An 18648-nucleotide genomic window follows, 5' to 3' on the forward strand; every position below is an offset into this window, starting at 1 on the left:
GCAAGCAGAACCTTGCAGAGCCTGCAGCAGGACTAACATTTGAAGTGGAGCGCCTGTTTTTTTTTTTTTTTGTTAACTTCAGTTTTTCTCTTTTTTCTATTCAAGCAATGAAAGAACAGAATAGAGTCAACAGAGCCTGAGGAAATGGGTTTACACTGGAAAGTTTGGCCGTAGATGTTCATGAGCTTTCTTCAGCTAAAGGGGTCCGGATGGTTTGTTTGCCTTTCTTGTTGGAAAATGGAATCCCGTGCAGAGATTATTTCATAATAACGCTTGCCTGAATTCGATTTGATCCGTATGGCAGTTTTTTACAATTGATATTACCCAGAAGCAGCTTTACCAATATAAAGTTTAGCATCATGAATTAGTCCCTATACCTTCATCCCCAATGAGCGAGCCATTGGCCAGAGAAGCAAGGAAAAACTCTCTAAAATGGTATGGTACGAGGGAAAAACCAGACTCAAAGAGGAATTTCATCTTCATCTGGCCTAACCGGATGACCATTCATTATAGTTCCATCTTTGTTGAGAATATCACCTGTTCACTGATACACTTGAATGCAGAACTGTTCATCTCATTTGTATCTCTAAACCAGTCAAGCAGATTGTTCCTATTAATTATCAGGGTTCCTACACATTTTCGACAAGTCTGGATTAGTATGGGGTGGGGAAAGAACACAGCGTATTGAAAAATATTTGGTTATCCTATTGGCCTATTCGGTTTTCTAGAATATGAAATTGAGTTTTCTAATGCATTAGAAAACTGTGTATTCGTCTGAATAATGCTCAGTGTCCACACTTTTGATTTCACTTGTTTCCCAAAAGTTGCACAAAATCCACTCGGAAACATTTACTCGATACTGGAATAACAAAAAGTTTAAAAGCCTCCGTTTTCAGTCCACGCTGGACATTTTCAATCGTATCCACTTCAGAAAGCGTTTTCGTTGACCGAAGTCCAAAACAGGAAGAAAAGGAAAATTTACTAGTATTGAGACTGGATTGGATCTGCCCAGCTGTGATTGGTTACGAATAAACACATGCAAAACACCCAAGATTCTGACTCCGATATTGTATCGTAACGCACATTATAGTTGGAATTTTAAATCATTATTTGAGATTAAACATAGGTTCCCTGGTGGTCTAGTGGTTAGGATGCCGCACTCTCATCGCTGCGGCCCGGGTTCGATCCCCGGTCAGGGAACCAACCCCAGCCACTTTCAGTGCCGGTCCCAAGCCCGGATAAATTTCAGAGGGCTGCGTTAGGAAGGGCATCCAGCGTAAAAACATGTGCCAAATCAAACATGCAGAGGATCCGCTGTGGCGACTCCTACCGGGAGAAGCCGAAAGAACGTTTTTATTTGAGATTAAATGGTCTTGGAAAATCTTTATGGAAGTCTGAATATTTAAATGTGGAGAAGTATGGAATTTTAGAATTGAAATTGTGTAGAAAAGCTGAATTTTAGTCTCAATCCACCTTCAGGGTTATCGAGTTCCCCAGTAACCTCATGGATCTGCAGACTGTTCATGTGGAGCCACCATCAGTAGCGAGTGGTCTCTAAACGAATTTGACTTCATTCCAAAGTAGGGCAGTAGTATGGATTACTCAGGCAGGATTTACTCGTATCTCAGGAGCACGTGTAGCATGAGAATGGGAGGTATCCTTATTATGATGTTATAATTAAGGACACTGCACAGTATTTTTGGAGATTTCTGCTGTTTTCTTGGGTGCATTTTTGCATTGTGGTGTTATGTAGATTGTGTGTGTAGAGCTTCTGTATAGCCTTTTTTCAGAAGCGGTTTATACTGTATATTCATCTCCCTGCATACCGTATGGTACCTTCTCCCATTTCGGATACAATAGGCTGCTGAGATGTGTACGTTCGAGAGTATTCCTAAAGAGCGAGCTCGCAGAAGTTAAAAATGATAGTATTTTGGTATTTCCATGCAGGGAAAATTAATGCATAAACTATTCAGTTACAGGTCTTGCTTTTCAATAATATATGATGTTCATAACTTAATTTTGATGGCATGATTTTTGGTATTTCAGAAAATTTTGATCTCTGGGCTTTTTGCTTATAAACATAGACCAAACAGGCAAAACTTTATGACCACCCAGCTTATATTGTGTTGGTCCCCCTTTTGCTGTTAAAACAGTCCCGATCTATCAAGCATTAATGGGGGGGATAAGTGTGATATTGCATTTTCAGTTAAGATGGCACTTTTGACAGAACAGTCAGAGGCTAATTCTCAAATGCAGGCAAGTCATCACATGACTAGCAGGCAAGGGGCCTGATGGGGCACCAGGGAATCTACTGTCATGTGGAGACCGAGTATTTGATTCAAATATGTCATTTGGACATTTGCCTTTGCATGGCTCATGTAGATTCTATTATGTTGTGGTACTAGATTGAGTTTCAGAGAAAGAAAGTCTTTGTTTGTCTTTACTAAACTAATAATAATAAAAAAACAGACACATAATGTGTTTTGAAAGCCATGCGTCTTTCCCAAATGCAATTTCTCGCCCATGCTTGACATGCAGATCGTTAACATTCGAAGAACCTTTTCCAGTTGTCACAGTGATTTGGGTGTTTTTATTCTTCAAACTAAGAACATTCAATGAAAAAAACAAAAAAGGTTAACCTCCATCAACCAGCTCTGTTGATGTCACAGAGTAGATTCAGGGCACTTTGACATCCATTAGTCCGTTTACTGCGTTTACTGAGTCTCAAGTCTGAGTCCAAACCGAATGTCCTACTTGCACTCAGGGTTGTGATGTATGAAATTCAGTAGCATGGTTTCCATTCGGCTGAACAGTAACATCAAATGTTTGTTTCTCTCTGTCTTATAGTAAAGTCGAAGTGTTGTGGTGTTTGAAGCATTCGGTCGAGCCTTTGTTTATAAGAAGGTTTATAGGTGTTCTTATATACAGGTAGTCCCAGACCTATGATGGCAAAGTTTTTCTATGACCCCATTGTAACTTGAAAAGACCTAGGAGTCTTAAAGAATGCTGGTCAGTATAGGGTGGTATACTGTAATTTAAGTACATTGTTTAGCAAAACATAGCAATTTACTTCAAAATAAATGTGAAAGTTTACTAGTGGAGGGCGGAGCCGGAAAGATTGAGCGGTAAAAACCGTCACAGACAGCGTTTTCTCTCGACGAAATGTAGCTTTTTGAAAACGTTTTCCAAAGTAGATAAATTTCAAAACACCATTTTCACGTCTAGTTTTCAGACGTTTCAGGGCTGATGAGCAGCTTTTGGGAAACGATATGTGTCGACACAGAGCATTTTCTGACTTAAACTTCGTTTTCAAATTTATCCGGATTAGTGTAGACGTTGACTCAATGTCTGGCATGAGACAAGAGCTAAAATTGGGCTTTAAAACATGAACAATACACTTTCAAACCCCGAGACAATTGAACTCTGTCGACTGCTGGCAAGATTAAGGCATCCCTCAAGGCCGGATATGCGTACATCCTGGCAGCATCCCATTAGTTAAGAACCAAATACAGGTTTGGTCGTAATGCACAAGTGGCCCGTTATTGGCTAATGCACATAATTTAAGAAAATCAAGAAACAAAACGATGTTAGAGGGTGTAAAAGTGTATAGAAACAAGTACGCCAGTGTAAATGTGCTGGATTGACATTCCCACCGCAAACCAAGATCATCTTAGGACAAGTTATTTTGCTTCGTACTTGCGTATGATTACCGCGTTCTCACCAGCCCGAACTGTCCGTACACTATGGTTCATTTTAAATGGATTAAATGTTGCGTATGCAAAAGCACCCTAAACGCAGCGCTAACATAAAGTAGTTTTTGGTCGACGGTCTCCCGACATTTTAACCGCAAACGGTGTTCTTGTGTGAGTGCGATTTTATTTATTTAATTTTTTTTACATTTATTTTTTATTTTTTTTATGCATACCAGCAGGAAAGGTTTGGCTCTTGCTCACTGTGTTGATACAAATATTGCTTTGCTCCGGATAAACAAACAGTGCGTAATCATTACGGTTATATTTTTCACCTTGAGGGTTCTTAGGCTAATTAAGGAAATTGTGCGGCTGCGGCAGCCGCCACCGCCGCCGTGCCAGCTGGCTGCCTTGTGCGCTCTCAACTGATGAATAAAGGCATAAATTGTTCATGGCGGGCGGACGGACGGCTCTCCAGCGACCCTTAAGCCTGGGGCATTGACGTGCTCCAACCATCAATCTCCGGCCCTTTTTATCGATACGCCCTTTGCTTCCATCCTGTACCTCATTATAGATATTAACTCCAGTACATCATGTTAGAGAAGTATTTATTAAACAGAAAAAAGGATCACCCTGTCTTTTTTTTTTTATATTTCTTTTCTGAGTTCCGTCTCATTCAGTTGACGTGTATCTGAGCTTTGCCGTGTTTCTCTCTCACTCACACACAACTTAAATAGCCTTGATTAAGCCCAGGTCCCTTCTGGTATCTTCCATTAGTGCTCCTTTCTCCCAAGTGTCATGTTGGGATATAGGATTACACCCCCCTGGGCCACGAGCTTCTCCTGCTCTGATGTGTACTTTGCTCCCAAATTGATTGGGCTCTTAGTCTCCAAACTGATGCTATCTGTTCTAAAGCACCTTTCTCTAGGGAGAGAGGACTATCCGTCAAGGCCTGGTTTAATAAGACAGGCAGCCATCATGGGAAAGTTCCTGCCAATTAAGGACAGAGCCGAGTACCGAGCTGACCATCTACCCCATTTCTCAAATGTTTTATGCATGCTGCAAGGACAGAGGCACCCGAATGCAAAAGTTGCATATAATCTTTCATTTTTTTTGTACGATCATGCCTTAGAGTCGCATCTTGTACGGAGGATGAAATGATATCGCTTTAAAATGTCCAGTTTCTTTCTGACATTTTCGTCACCTCATAAGCTAAATTGATCCTCAGGATGGCTTTTTAATCATTTTCTTTTTGATATTATATACCCTCTGTAGTCTTTCTGACCCACATTCTTTGAAACTCTGTTCGGCTACGGTTGCTCACGGAAGCTATATATATTTAGCAAGGAATTAAACGCAACAGGTTGTGGTGTTCTAGCGAACGTTTTCAACAAAGAGGGTGTATGTGGTGCGGATTTAGAGACCTGTTTTGTAACACGCCGGCAGATGGCAGCACAAGGCTGCACGCACAGTCACAGGGAGCACTGACTTTCAAAAGTCACTTTGCTGAAAGAAGTCCTCCTGTGAACGTCGGGAGCTGTGCAACTGGTGCTATTGTCACCGAGCTCTTCTCAAATTTTAGTTTCTCGCAGGAAACAACATGATCTCACTTCCATACCCATCCTAATCGCCAGATTAGGCTCTGCAGACTTCGCCCTATTTCTAAAGATGAAGATATAGCTCAAACTTCGCCGTTTTGACACCATTGCAGACATCCGGTGCGAATCACAGAAGGTGCTTGACACGCTTCGAAAATAAAGATTGTCAGGACACATTCCAGAAGTGGCAGGAACCCTGGTAGCGCTGTATTGCCATGCAAGGGGACTATTTTGAAGGCGATAAATGGACGCCACCCCAAACATGCTTTAAACACATTTGCAGGAATATAGCGAGATGAAATTTGTAGAAATACAGTACACTGTATCACATTTATAGTGAGTACATGTACTGTACAGTATACAGTTCTGTAGTAGCGTAGCCTATGTGTAGTTTCTCTGCTTGTTTATTGGTTGAAGTGTCTTATGACGTCAAAAAATAGGCTGAGACAAATTAGTTATGCGGCAAACGCAATTCCACGATAAACCTGGGGCGCCAGATTCAAGCCGCGGTAAAGCGGCGGATGACTGTACTTCGAAACGTTTTGATACCACCTCATACACAAATATTTTTTTCCCCGTCTAGGAAACAACCTACACTCCCTCGGCCAGGCTGCAAAAACGAGCAAATCCTCTTGAAAGACCCTCTTTCTTTCTTAAGACTTTGCACTGTTTGCAAGCTTAGTAACATCTTTACCTTTGATTATAACAAGTCACTGACACTGGAGACTCCTTACATCTGTTCCTGAGCAGCATCTACACTACAACTCCTTGTTTTCATGTATAAAAAATTATCATAATATTAGAATGAGTGCCCTGATAAAAACCTTTTTTAATTCTGATTATGGCCTCCATAATCCATTGCTTCTAGTGGAAGAAGCGTTCTACATTTTCTCTGCAGCCTCACATGTTAATGAAGGGGTACCAGTATGTTATACAGCTACCACCAAAACCACCCTACTACTCCAGATCCGTCTTCTGCCATTTCCACCCCTCCACACCTGCTACCACACAGGCAACCACTCCCTCCTCTCGATACATACTAGTACCCTACCACATCCACCTTTACACACCTTGCTTCCACTCCACAATGTCCATTTCCCCATAACTGCTCCCAACCCTTAACTCCCTAGCCCATCTCCCCCAAAACCCATCCTACCACTCCTTCCTCTCCATTCCTGCTAGTACCCCTACCACATTCACCCCTCCACATTATCTACCATGCCTGCTCCTACTCCAGTACACCCATAACCCCAATCCCCTTCCTTCTATTCATTCCTCTTTTGTTTTAACCTCATAACTAATAACTTGCCCTTTTTATACCACAATTCTCTTTTTCTTATAAGCAAAAAAAAAAAGAATTGTTCTACATTTGAGGCATCAATAGTTACTTTTAATGTTAAACTATCTTCAAATGATGTTCCCCTCTGAACAGCCTCCCATCTCCCTTCTCCCATCTTTATTTCATCCACACTCAATTCCACATTGGTAACAGGGTTAGCCCAGGGGTTACTTGCCCTTATGCATACACGAAACTTTCACTCAAGTCCTCTCATCATCTGCTGACCCCAATCAGCAGACTGCCCGGGAGCTCTAAAGAGTATGAATGAGAGATGGGGAGGAAAAGATTGCCCTGAAGTGCAAGATTAAAGCTAGATCGGCTTAAGCATTTTTACTTCCCTGACAGAACCAACACCACTATGAGTGCTTCTACCTGCCAGTACTTCACCGGAAGACGACGGAATGAGGGTCGGGAGCCTCAAATTGAACTCGTAAATTTCACATTATTTGTCTAGCATTTTCTTGTTTATGAGCCATGGAATCACTTTGAAATGTAAACTAAAAGGCTACAATTTTGTCGATCGAATCTTGACTGTTTCTTCAGGGCCACCCTTATGGCATAGCTTCTTCTTAATTACCATGTTCCGGTCTTTAGTGTCAACTCTAGAAGCTCCTAATGAACCTAAGGAATCCCTGGAGAAGTGCAGTAATCCTCACAGAGATGAAAGAACCAGAGCAAACGAGGAAAAGATGCAGCTCCTTAAGCTTTTATGTCGCTTTTCTAAAGAACAGCGTCGAGTGACTAAGTCTTACAGGAGACTATCTAATTTATTTATTTATTTGGTGCTCCTTAGAGTTCAGATGTTTTTTTTTTTTTGTTTTTTTTAAACAATGAAAGTTTTTCATAAAACCTCCACAGTAAACTTTCTGGGAATTACTCCAGAAAAGTGAGTGGAGTTTCTAGGCACAATTTTAAGTATATTTATTTACTTCCACTTATTTCCAGTTAGTGCTTTCACTTATGGGGTGACAAACTTTACAGAATATTGCACAAAGTGGGGTATCTATGTAATAAACCAGTACTGTTAGACCACTGGCTGTTAGATGCTGGCAAATTAGGACGAAGCAAGACTTTGCATTAGGTTTTAAAGCAAGTCCATTGGGATTTGCCAATTCGGTCACAAGAGCTTCGGTGAGATCAGGAAATCGACAGGAGAAGCCGGTATTCCAGTTTATCCCAAAGGTGAAAACCATCTCTTCATGGATCTTGCTTTGCCATGCAGGGACATGGTTATGCTGGACCCTGTTTGGTCCCTGTAATTCCAATAAAGGAAAAATCAGAGTGATATTTAGGGGCCTTTGTCAGGTGCATGTTTTCATGCTGAACCATTTCGGACTTTCGTTGTGGTGGAAAAACCAAAGATGTTAAAACGTAATAGAGGGGTGTGGGTGTGCGTGAAAGAGAACGCACGAGAGAGAGAGAGAGAGACGGAGAAACACAGTGTAACTCCCTGTGTGTGTTGTCAGAGAAACTGTATAACTGTGTGTGCAAGACATTGTGTAACAGTGTGTGTGTGGATGCCTTTTTTATGTACAAATGTGTGCTTGAATGTTTACTGCTTGTGTATGACACTGTATTTGACAGTGTGTGTGTGCGTGTGTATCTGACATTATCTTTGTGTGTGTGTGGGGTTGATGCTGCTTGTGTATGGTGCTATTTGTCTGTATAACACTCTGTGTGTGTGTGTGTGTGTGTGTGTGTGTGTGTGTGTGTGTGTGTGTGTGTGTGTGTGTGTGTGCGTGCGTGAGACAGAGAAACAGTGTAACTGTGTGTTTTATGAATGAAACTGTACAAGTGTGTGTATGTGTGTTTTAATACAGCTTGTGTATGACTGTGTGTGTGGTTTAACCTGCTTGAGTGGGATACAATTTGTGTAACACTGTGTGGGAGTGTTCGATACTGCTTGTGTGTGTGTGTGTGTGTGTGTGTGTGTGTGTGTGTGTGTGTGTGTGTGTGGTTGAACCTGCTTGAGTGGGACACTATCTGTGTGTGAGTGCTTGACACTGTGTGTGTGTGTGTGTGTGTGTGGTTGAAGCTGTTGGAGTGGGACACTATCTGTGTGTATAGCACTGTGTGTGAGTATTTGATAGTGTGTGTGTGTGTGTGTTTGTGTGTGTGTTTTTTATGTGTGTGGTTGAACCTGCTTGAGTGGGACACTGTATGTGTGTATGACTGTGTGTGTGTTTTATGAATGAAACTGTATAACTGTGTGTGTGTGTGTGCATGTGTGTATGTTTGAGACACAATCTGTGTGCCTCCTTGAGCAGGTCAGTGTGTTGGAAGTGTGCGATTGTGACTCGTCTCTCTGCCCATATCTCAGGAGAGCAGAGAGAATTAGTCTCCCGAATGTCAACCTATTTTTAACCTGAGCGTTTGAAATCAAACCCGTCCTCTGCCTCTCATTATCCAGCTTTCAGCTATCGCGGACTTTCCCAAGAGCTCGCTTATCAAACAGAATCCACCATGCTCATCTTCATCTCTCTCTCACTCCTCTTCTTCTCCCTCTCTCTCACTCCTCTTCTTCTCCCTTGCTTTTACCAAGCTCCACCAAAGGCAGTAGTTTAATAGTATTGAACACAGATTTATTGAAGCTAACTGACCATCAGGTTCGAGTGGAATTGGTTACACTGTATAGGCAAAGGTTTGTGGACATCTGACCAAGATTTGAAGGTGCTTTTTGAACATCCCATTGCATATCTAGTTCCAATTTGCTGTTATAACAACCACCATTCTTCTAGGAAGTCATTCCACTAGATTTTGTAGTGGAGGTTTGGGTTCATTTAGCTACAAGGGTGTTGGTAAGGTCTGGTACTGATGTAGGTGAGGAGGCCTGGAGTGCAGTCAGCGTTTCATTTCATTCCGAAGGTTTTCAATAGGGTTGAGGTCAGAGCGCTCTAGCAGGCTACTCAAGATCTTCCAGTCCAACTCATGTAAAGATTTTACAAAAGGTGTTCAAGTCAAACTGGGACTTTTGAGTTTATGAGATAAAAGAAGACATTTCAAGGAGTGGAACGTTTTCGACATACTCTCCTGCTATATTTAGGCACTTATCCCGGCGTTTAACTAACAACCTGGAAAGATTTTGAATTAAAGTATTTGTCAGTAGGCCTGAACCATCCTGGGACAGCCTGCTTTACTTCAGCATCAGAGAACAGCCATGACAAAGATGGAAACTAACAGACGTACTGCCTTCTTTGTAGCGTTACATCAAATTTTTCGCGACCGAACGTCTCATCACCGTACCGCGCTTGAAGCCTTCTGTAAAGACCTGCGGGTTTGACGCCTTTGCTGCAAAGAAACTTCACCACCACACGCTGTTCCATGCACTCACTAAAGCTGCCGTCTGCCATCTTGTTCGAACTGACCGGAGACGTGTACTCAGCACTTACTATTACGTGTAGTACCGCCACGCTAGCATCTATTTTTATGCCTGTAACAATACAAGTACCGGTTTGACTTAAACGCCCCTGGTATTTATGGAGCTGGCTTTGTGTAGGGGAATATTGTCAGTTTAAGTAAATGAAAAATGTACTGCTAGTGCATTTAGATCAATATGTGCAATTGTGTGCCTCTGTGGTGGTAAAAGTTTGGGGAAAAACCACGTGACCGGAAATGTTGTCGACCATGTAGGATATTTTGCTGATAATTAATAAAATAAATGAATAAATAAATACAATCTATATATATATATATATATATATATATATATATATATATATATATATATATATATATATATATATATATATAATATTAATAATATTTTTATTTCTTTCTTTATATTTTTTTATTTAAAAAATGTTTACACACTGCAAGTTTTGGATTTTCTTACTGAACAAATCATAAAATGTATCATAAATCATAAAATTATTATTATTATCATTTGTATATTAGCGTTAATATGCATCAGTTACACCCAATCGGTTTTCTGTCTTTTTCTTTGTCTCCCTATGTCTTCTATTCGAGGGACTGCGCTTCTTTCCACGGGAGCTACAGTACCGCCAGTTATTCACACCATGCGCTAGAATGAATCTGGCCGTGTTTGGGATCTCTGCGCAGCCTCTGCTCCCCTGCGTTTTAGGGGAACTCGGAAGCTTCCCACTCCGCTCATTTTGCGTTCTCGAAAGATGAATTGTCTGGAAGCGGAACGGAAGGGTTACGTGGTTGATCGCGCGAGTCAGCCTGATTGTTTTAGGGCTCGGCGTTAACGCAAAGTCGTTTCCTTTAATCACACACTCTGATGTTGAGGTAATTGAGCATCAGATCCGAAAAGCCCATTGAAGGACTGCATTTCTTTTTTTCTTGAGAAGCCTTCAGAATCCTTCAATTATAGGTTTGGGAGAGTGTAGGGACTGCTCATACGAATGAGGTTGAGTTATTATGACCTGGCACGAAACTTCTAGGCTTTACTTCTACTGCACACACATCAATCCGTGGATTATCCCACTTATACCAAGGGCATTTGCCAGTGCTGACAAGCCAAAGCTTTGATGTTTGGATGAATGCTATATTATACATTTGAATAAAGTAATGTGATAGTTATATTTATTTGAATGTACAGTAATCCCCTGTTTATCGCGGTGGTAACGTTCCAAAACAGCCCATAATAAACGAAAAAATTCGATAAACGGATGCCACCTCAAAAATACATTTTTTTAATTTACTGTTTAAGTCGTAAATTATCCTCCCACAGACTTTAAACACACAGAAAACTTTTGCAAGAATATAGCAAGATGAATTGTGTAAATTGGTAAAAATACAGAAATAATCATATTTATAGTAAGTACATGTGCTGTACAGTCTCACCGCAGTTTTTACTTTCCGTACTGTATTAACATTTTACTTCATTTTATAATTGATCATTCTATTTTTATTGATGATTGTCATTATTTCAACATAAAACTCTATCAAAACGAATCTCTACAAGTTTTTTGGTCTATCAGGCTATCCTCGAGAGACCGGGAAAAACCAATTAGTTATGTGGCAAATTCAATTCGATAAACCGTGGGCACAAGATTGGAACCGTGGTAAAGCAGAGATTACTGTATACAGACGAAACGAGATTTTGTGTGTAAATGTTACAGGTAGTCGTCGACTTACGACCACGATTGGTTCCGACTGACCGGTCGTAACACGATTTGGTCCTAAGTAGAGTAGGCTATATGTACAGTACTGTGAAACCATGTTATAAAAATCTTTAAGTAGTATTTTATCGTAATTTTCTTTCATTGTTGTTATACTGTATATATCATTTTATGCCATTTGTATCATCTCTACACCATTTTGTTTCTTACTGTCGTATGCCGCGGCACGTGCCGCAGTTGTGATTGTAAAGTCGAATGGTCGTAAGTTCCATCGGTCGTAAGTCGACAACTACCTGTATTTACCTGACTACCTGGTTTTGAGAAGCTATATAGTTGGATATCATCAGCATAGCAGTGAAAGCTAATCCCATGCCTTCTAATAATATTTTTCAAGGGAAGCATGTATATTATGAAAAGCAGGGGTCCTAGAACTGAACCTTGTGGCACCCCATTATTTACTTGCATTAACCTGGATAATTCTCCATTTAAATGTACAAAATGGTAACGCTCAGACAGGTAGGATTTAAACAAGCTTAATGCCTGTCCCTGAATGGCGATGTAATTCTGTAAGCGATTCAGGAGGAAGTCATGATCTATAGTGTCGAATGCAGCACTAAGATCTAGTAAAACTAACAGAGAGATGTAGCCTTGGTCTGAAGCTAAAAACATTTCATTTGTGATTTTAACTAGTGCAGTTTCTGTGCTGTGATGGGGCCTAAAACCTGACTGGAACTCTTCAAATATGTTGTTTTCTTGTAAGAAGGAGCATAACTGAGAAGACACAATCTTTTCTAAAATCTTAGACATAAATGGAAGATTTGAAATGGGTCTGTCATTTGATAGTTTTATTTTTGTCACAAAACTCTTTGTTTAATCAGCTCGGTTTATGTGAAAAGACTCTGTCACTCTTAGCAACACCAATCTATGATATTAATGAGTCAAACCCTGATTGATATCTATTCAAAACCTAGTCCAAAACCTACTTTTATACTACTTAAAAAATAAATAAATAAAAAAATCACACAAACAAGGCAGCGGGTGTTGTAGCGAATTCGAGTCATGAGTTTCATCCATCATTTATTCCTCTCGAAATGTTCTGCTTCTGTTGAACCGAGGCTGAACTGTATGTTGGTGCTAAGTAAATACCACCAAGCGGCAAATCAAAAGAAGTTTAAAACAGAGCATGCGCTCGACCCTGATTAGCGACTTGCTGCGTGTTTGACCAGTTAAGTTTTTAGATTAGATTCAACTTTATTGTCATTGTGAAGGTACACGTACAGAGCCAATAAAATACAGTAAGCATCTAACCAGAAGTGCATAAGTGGCCTATTTACAATAAATAGCAGTATGATAAATAAGGCTATGGGGTCTATGGGGAATATCGGTGAGAGTGTTTCATGTACAGAAGGTGCAGTTGGTAATAATATATGGTATGTAGTAATAAGGATCTATACAGTAATATGCAGTATAACTGAGCAAAGTTCTTTAAAATGATCCACTCATAAATAAAAATATGTAAAATGTATTCGAGTGAAAAGTAAGTTAGTTGACTTTGAAATGTAGTGAAGTTACAGTAGAAATCTCTCCAAATAGAAACACTTCAGTGAAGTACAGATACGTGAAAAAGCTGTCCACCACTGGTACTGCATATACACACACCACATCTGAGCCTGTCCACTGCTTATCACTCATGCAGACTAAAAGTGTATGTGTGTGTGTTCTCCACCAAACCAGCTGCTTCATTATTGATTTTTAGTTTTTTTTTGAAGATCACAAATCTGGGCGCTTTCTTTCATCTCGGCCGTCAAAGGCGCTTTGTCGGACTTTGCCGACTACCACGCTCTTTCATTTCGTCAATGTTTTTCCCTACGGGCACCGCCGTACACTCCTCCATTTTCTAATCCCATTTGCATCTGCATTTTTTTTTTCTGCCCGCAGCCAGACGTGTCCACCGTGCCAGCTGGGCCCGTCCCGCAGATGCCGCTCTCCGAATATCCGCCTCCAGACCCCTCAGTGAAGAGCGTCCACCCCCCGGCTACCATCCTGCCCCTCTCTTCCACATCTACCTCCTGCTCCACTGCTCGGGAACGCGACAGGAATCGAGACAGAGACAAGAAAAAGAAAAAGCACAAAAGAAGGTCCCGGTCCAGGTCACGTTCCAAATCCAAAACCAAGCACTCGCTCCCGAGCGCGTACCGCAGCTACAAAAGGTCCAGGTATGAAATGAATATCCATCTTCTTTTTTTTTTTTTTTTTTCATTACAGTTCATTACAGATCCCCAAAGGCATTTCATACCGAAAGGTAACTTTATATGAGTTTTCTCCATCCATATGTTTGTTTACGACATGCCCTTTATAAAAAAAAATTAAATGTGATTAATCGACGGCATGCCTCACAAAGGTTCCAGAGATAGAATCCCTCACACCTCTACCACATTTTCGGTCCTTTTTTTTTCTTTCTTTCTTTCAAAAAAAAGCTACACTGCTCTTGTCATTTCACTTCTCATGACTCGCCAATTTGTCCTTATCAGCTGCTGAAGTTGCAGTAATTACACTCGTCTCATCTTGGCATTTTGACATGCCTTGATATATTTTCTGCAGATTGAATCATTTCTGCCCCCGGCTTCAAATCACTTACAGTGCAAATTAAAGACCGGAATTGAGGTCTCTCTTTCTTTCTTTCTCACCTCCCCCTTTTTTTTGCCAATTTTTCTCTTTCTTTCTTTCCTCACTTTGTATGACCTTGGCGTTTGGAGACGCCTTCCAGTTCAATGAGCGTAAGGAAGCAAGGACTAAACCGGCTTCACCTAATACCCTGAGTATAAAAAAGAAAAGAAAAGAAAATGGTTTAATGGTTTTCAGACAGCTCAATCCTCATCTCTAATGGAACTAAAACGACGAGTTTTTGAGTGTTAATCTGCTTCAGTTGGTTCAGATTCACTCTGTGGATCTCTGAAGATAGTCACTGATGGTACCCTCGTTTTCTTTTCCCCCCATGAAGGAGCAAAATTAAAATCCGGGCCCCCGCTTGACCTTCTGATGCGAAGAGAATGGACACACAAGGCTTCACCTTTAGCTTATCTCCGCATGAGCATGTCTGCCTCTTGGATTTCGGCTGACAGGCTCAGTCAAAAGTGGAAACTACAATGAGCAAGCGAAAGAAAATGAGCTGGTTCCTGCAGTTAACACACAGCTGGTGCGAACATGCTCTAGTTTTCGATTCTCCAGGGTCCGGACCCTGCTTAAGTCGCTCCGTCCTCTTTCCAAAGCTGATACCAATTGGAAAAAAAAGAAATTCTAGTTTCCATGGTGATTTTCTGAATTGTATAGTAGTATATTTAATGATGTAAGAATTACAAATGCATCAATGGCATTTATTTTATTCAACGTGAGTACAAGGGCGTTTTTAGTGCGTGAGGATACAAAAAAAATTTAACTTATGTAATATAAAGGGACGAGAATGTGATTGCAAGATATTTCAAGTTCTGTCTTTGATGGAGTATACAGCATAGATTTCCAAACTCCCAGCCGGATTTGAGTTATATTGAGTAAAAAGAATCGCAATGGAATTTAGGGTTTGTAATTACTTTTTAAAATATTATTAATTATAGAAATTAATATTATATATAACTGTTATTTATTAACAATATTTATCATGTTGACATATGTAAAACAAGCATATATATATATATATATATATATATATATATATATATATATATATATATATATATATATATATATATATATATATCTCCAAAATCGGAGCTCTTATGGGCTTTTCCTGGTCTGAAGTGGTCAGAATCTATAAAAAAAAAAAAAAAAAATGGTCCAGGGTATGAACAGTGGTGAACCAGTGGCAGGGGGTGCTGCATTTTCTACACTTTGTTTTGATTGGCAGGATAAATCATAAAAATACGTTGGACTGATAACGAAATAACGGCCATCTAGTTGTTGACACAATAGCACTTCATTTTAGTCAAATTGTATCACATGATATAGACCGATCCCCAGAATCAGGACCTGGAGAAAGAAAATCTAAAGAAAAAATATATATTGGTAGATTCCTCCCCAAACACACCAGATAGGCAGGTTATACAATGCTTCGGATTTGTTTGTTCTAGTTCACCAGCAGAGCCTTTTATTTCTGCGTAAGTTTTCACCGCTTGTCATTTTCGACAGAAAATTTTACCCTACTCTAAAGCCAATCCTCGACTACAGCTTCACCACACTGCATTTATCAACAGGCTAAGGCTAAGCATCTATTTTATTATTTTTTTCCCAGTCATGTTCAACCACTTCAGAAAGAACACAGGGACAACAGAATGGGTCGTAACACCTCTTGGATAAGAGTGCGATTAAAAATAATAATAAAAGGCCATTCGCAGGCATGCTGACATTCAAACATTTTGCTAAGGAGTTTAACATCGGAGTATGCTAATATGAGCCATCACTCAAGATTTGGCAAAAGAGCATTGTTCTATCTCACAAATTAATGAAAACGGCATGTGAGCCAATCGATGGGTTGGTATGAAATGACTGACAGTTGCCTATATGCATTTTAAACTTCAACACAGTAACTTATATCCAATCGGAGAGCACTCATGTGGATGCTTACACATAAACCGGATAAAGAGTTCCTCTGGAAAGTTAAACTCAAGAACCATGAACATGGCTTCGGACTGTAATTTATATAAACACTTTGCTACAATGGCTTAGGGCTACAATTGTAATGAGCAGTTCTGCATTCAGGTGTCTGTCAGCGCCCAGGTGATGACCTCAAAAATGTTGGAACTATAATAAATAGACATCGTGCCACCCAGGTTACTTTTTTGAATCTGTTCTGATTTTTTTGTTTTGTTTTTGGGACCATCTCAGGGAGTTTTTCCATGTAGCTACTGGCTACATGATGAAAGCATAATTTATGACCTTAACATTTATATTCGCAATCTATTTAACTCTCTAAAGCTGCTTTGGGACAATGCTAAAAGTGCTAGACAAATCAAATCGAATTGAATTGAATTAAACATCGTGAAAGATCCAACTTGTGTCGATCTCACTTCCAAAATATACATCACTATCTGTAATTAAATAGAGAATGAGAAAACGCATAAGTCAAACACTGTTAATGCAAATTAGAACGTGATAAACAGCGTGGCTCGGTTTCCAGTCAGTGCAGCTACGCTCCAACCTGCCGTAAATACTGAAAATGCTACTTATAATACGTCGATTTATATCGAATTGTTTAAAGTTTACGGCATTTCGATTCCCCCCACTGTCTTTTTCATAGGATGAATATGATGATCAAAGCCCAAGTTTGGTCGCAGCTCCGGTCTGAATTTGTGTTCGTCTCCTAAAGTTTCCTGGAGTTAATCTCCAGAGTGGCTTAGAGACATTCGGCAGTTAAATTCCATTTGTCATTGTTTATTACTTTATTTGAGAATAAATGACACCCTCGTCTCTCATATATCCCTTTCTCTGAGAAGTGTAATCTCATTGCGAAGAGGTTATAAATGGGCAATTGGGTGTGTGGGGGTGAGTGTGGATGTATACCTGACATTAATTCATTACTTTTGTGGCATTTCTCCAAGTCCGATCGACTTCATTGGTGGGGAAAAAAACCCAAACATTTTAAGCTTTCCAGGAGTTATTTCTTACCGCGCTCAAATAAAAATTGGAACACATTTCGTATTATAATAAGGACGATTATTTGAGCCTGAGGCACGAAGGTACGGCAGCAGAAATCCTTCTTCTCTCGCTCTTCCCCAGCTAGAGGACTAATAGGAAATGCGGCGTGTTCTTACACTGCTAAATCTGATCTATGCACTAAATGATGTGGACAGGCCATTCAGCGAAGCTGGATGTACTCTATTGTGGCCATCAATTTAAATGTGTGTGACCCCCTGGGAAAATTGTCACTATTACCCAAGCGAGATTAGCACTTTGCCACCGAGGCTAATGGAAAAGTTTAAATCATGCCTTGGCTTTTCCGATTTGGTCCGAAAGTGGCCGGTTACAGTTGTGATATGGTTTTATATTCTACGAGTCCAGGAATTTCGAGCACAACTCATTGTAAGAACTTGAATTAAGGATCAAGAGCTTTGTATTTTGCATCTACAAGGTTGTAACGTTGCCTTTTTCGCCTTTTCACGAGCCTTTAATTATGGAAAAAGTGTTGTACGGTTAGTCAAAGAAAGTTATGGACTAAAGCGCAAATCAAAAAGGTTCCCTAAGGCACTCCAAAGTCAGCATCATTTGAGTGGATTTAGGATACATACATATAATGTGCATTGGATGTTTGCCTTACCGTGAATCTGTGGCTAATTCTGTACCTGTTTGCTTTTTTTTATTTGTATTTTTATTTTTTTATTGTCAGATCCCAATCCCATTCTCCCAACAAGAGAGAGCGTCGACGTGATGAAAAAGAACGAGAGCGGGATCGCTACGGAGGCAGCAACTACCGCCACGCTAACAGTCCAGGCCTGGGCAGAAAGCGCTCAAGGTCCAGATCCAGGTGCGCATACACACTTTTTACACTTTCAGAGTATTTTGTATTGCTGACAAGATTATTTAGACAAGGTATCATCTTTCTGTTGAAGACAGTTGCAGGAAAAACTAAAGAACTGACGAACACCTGGAGTAGACAAAGTGACACATTTGGTTTAGGTTTTTTTTGTATTGTTTTATCAAGTTAAAGTGCTTTGATTTGTCTAGTTGCTTGTGCAAATACAACAGCATATTTACTACAATCATCCTAAGCAATCCAAGAATTGTAAAATCCATGTGGCTTAGCATATAGACACTTCCTATTAGTGGAAAGACAGCATATTTATGGTGACTATAGGCGTAAACTCTAGGGACACACAATTACTCAGATTTGTATTGTTATTATGGATGATTTAACACGTTGTAAAAGGTGTAATAATAGAATGGCTAAA

The 18648-nt window shown here is 40.1% G+C and overlaps 1 protein-coding gene across 1 annotated transcript in view; it reads left to right on the plus strand.

The window, feature by feature from the left end:
• LOC124397819 (splicing factor SWAP) overlaps positions 1–18648 on the plus strand; it is a 106937-nt gene that overhangs the window by 67963 nt on the left and 20326 nt on the right. Inside the window, exons 14-15 of the mRNA XM_046867636.1 lie at positions 13649–13926; positions 18087–18224. Of these exons, the coding sequence (XP_046723592.1) occupies positions 13649–13926; positions 18087–18224 (416 nt within the window). The remainder of the gene's footprint in view (positions 1–13648; positions 13927–18086; positions 18225–18648) is intronic.

Source organism: Silurus meridionalis, chromosome 15 (assembly GCF_014805685.1).
Source record: "Silurus meridionalis isolate SWU-2019-XX chromosome 15, ASM1480568v1, whole genome shotgun sequence".
Taxonomy (NCBI): domain Eukaryota; kingdom Metazoa; phylum Chordata; class Actinopteri; order Siluriformes; family Siluridae; genus Silurus; species Silurus meridionalis.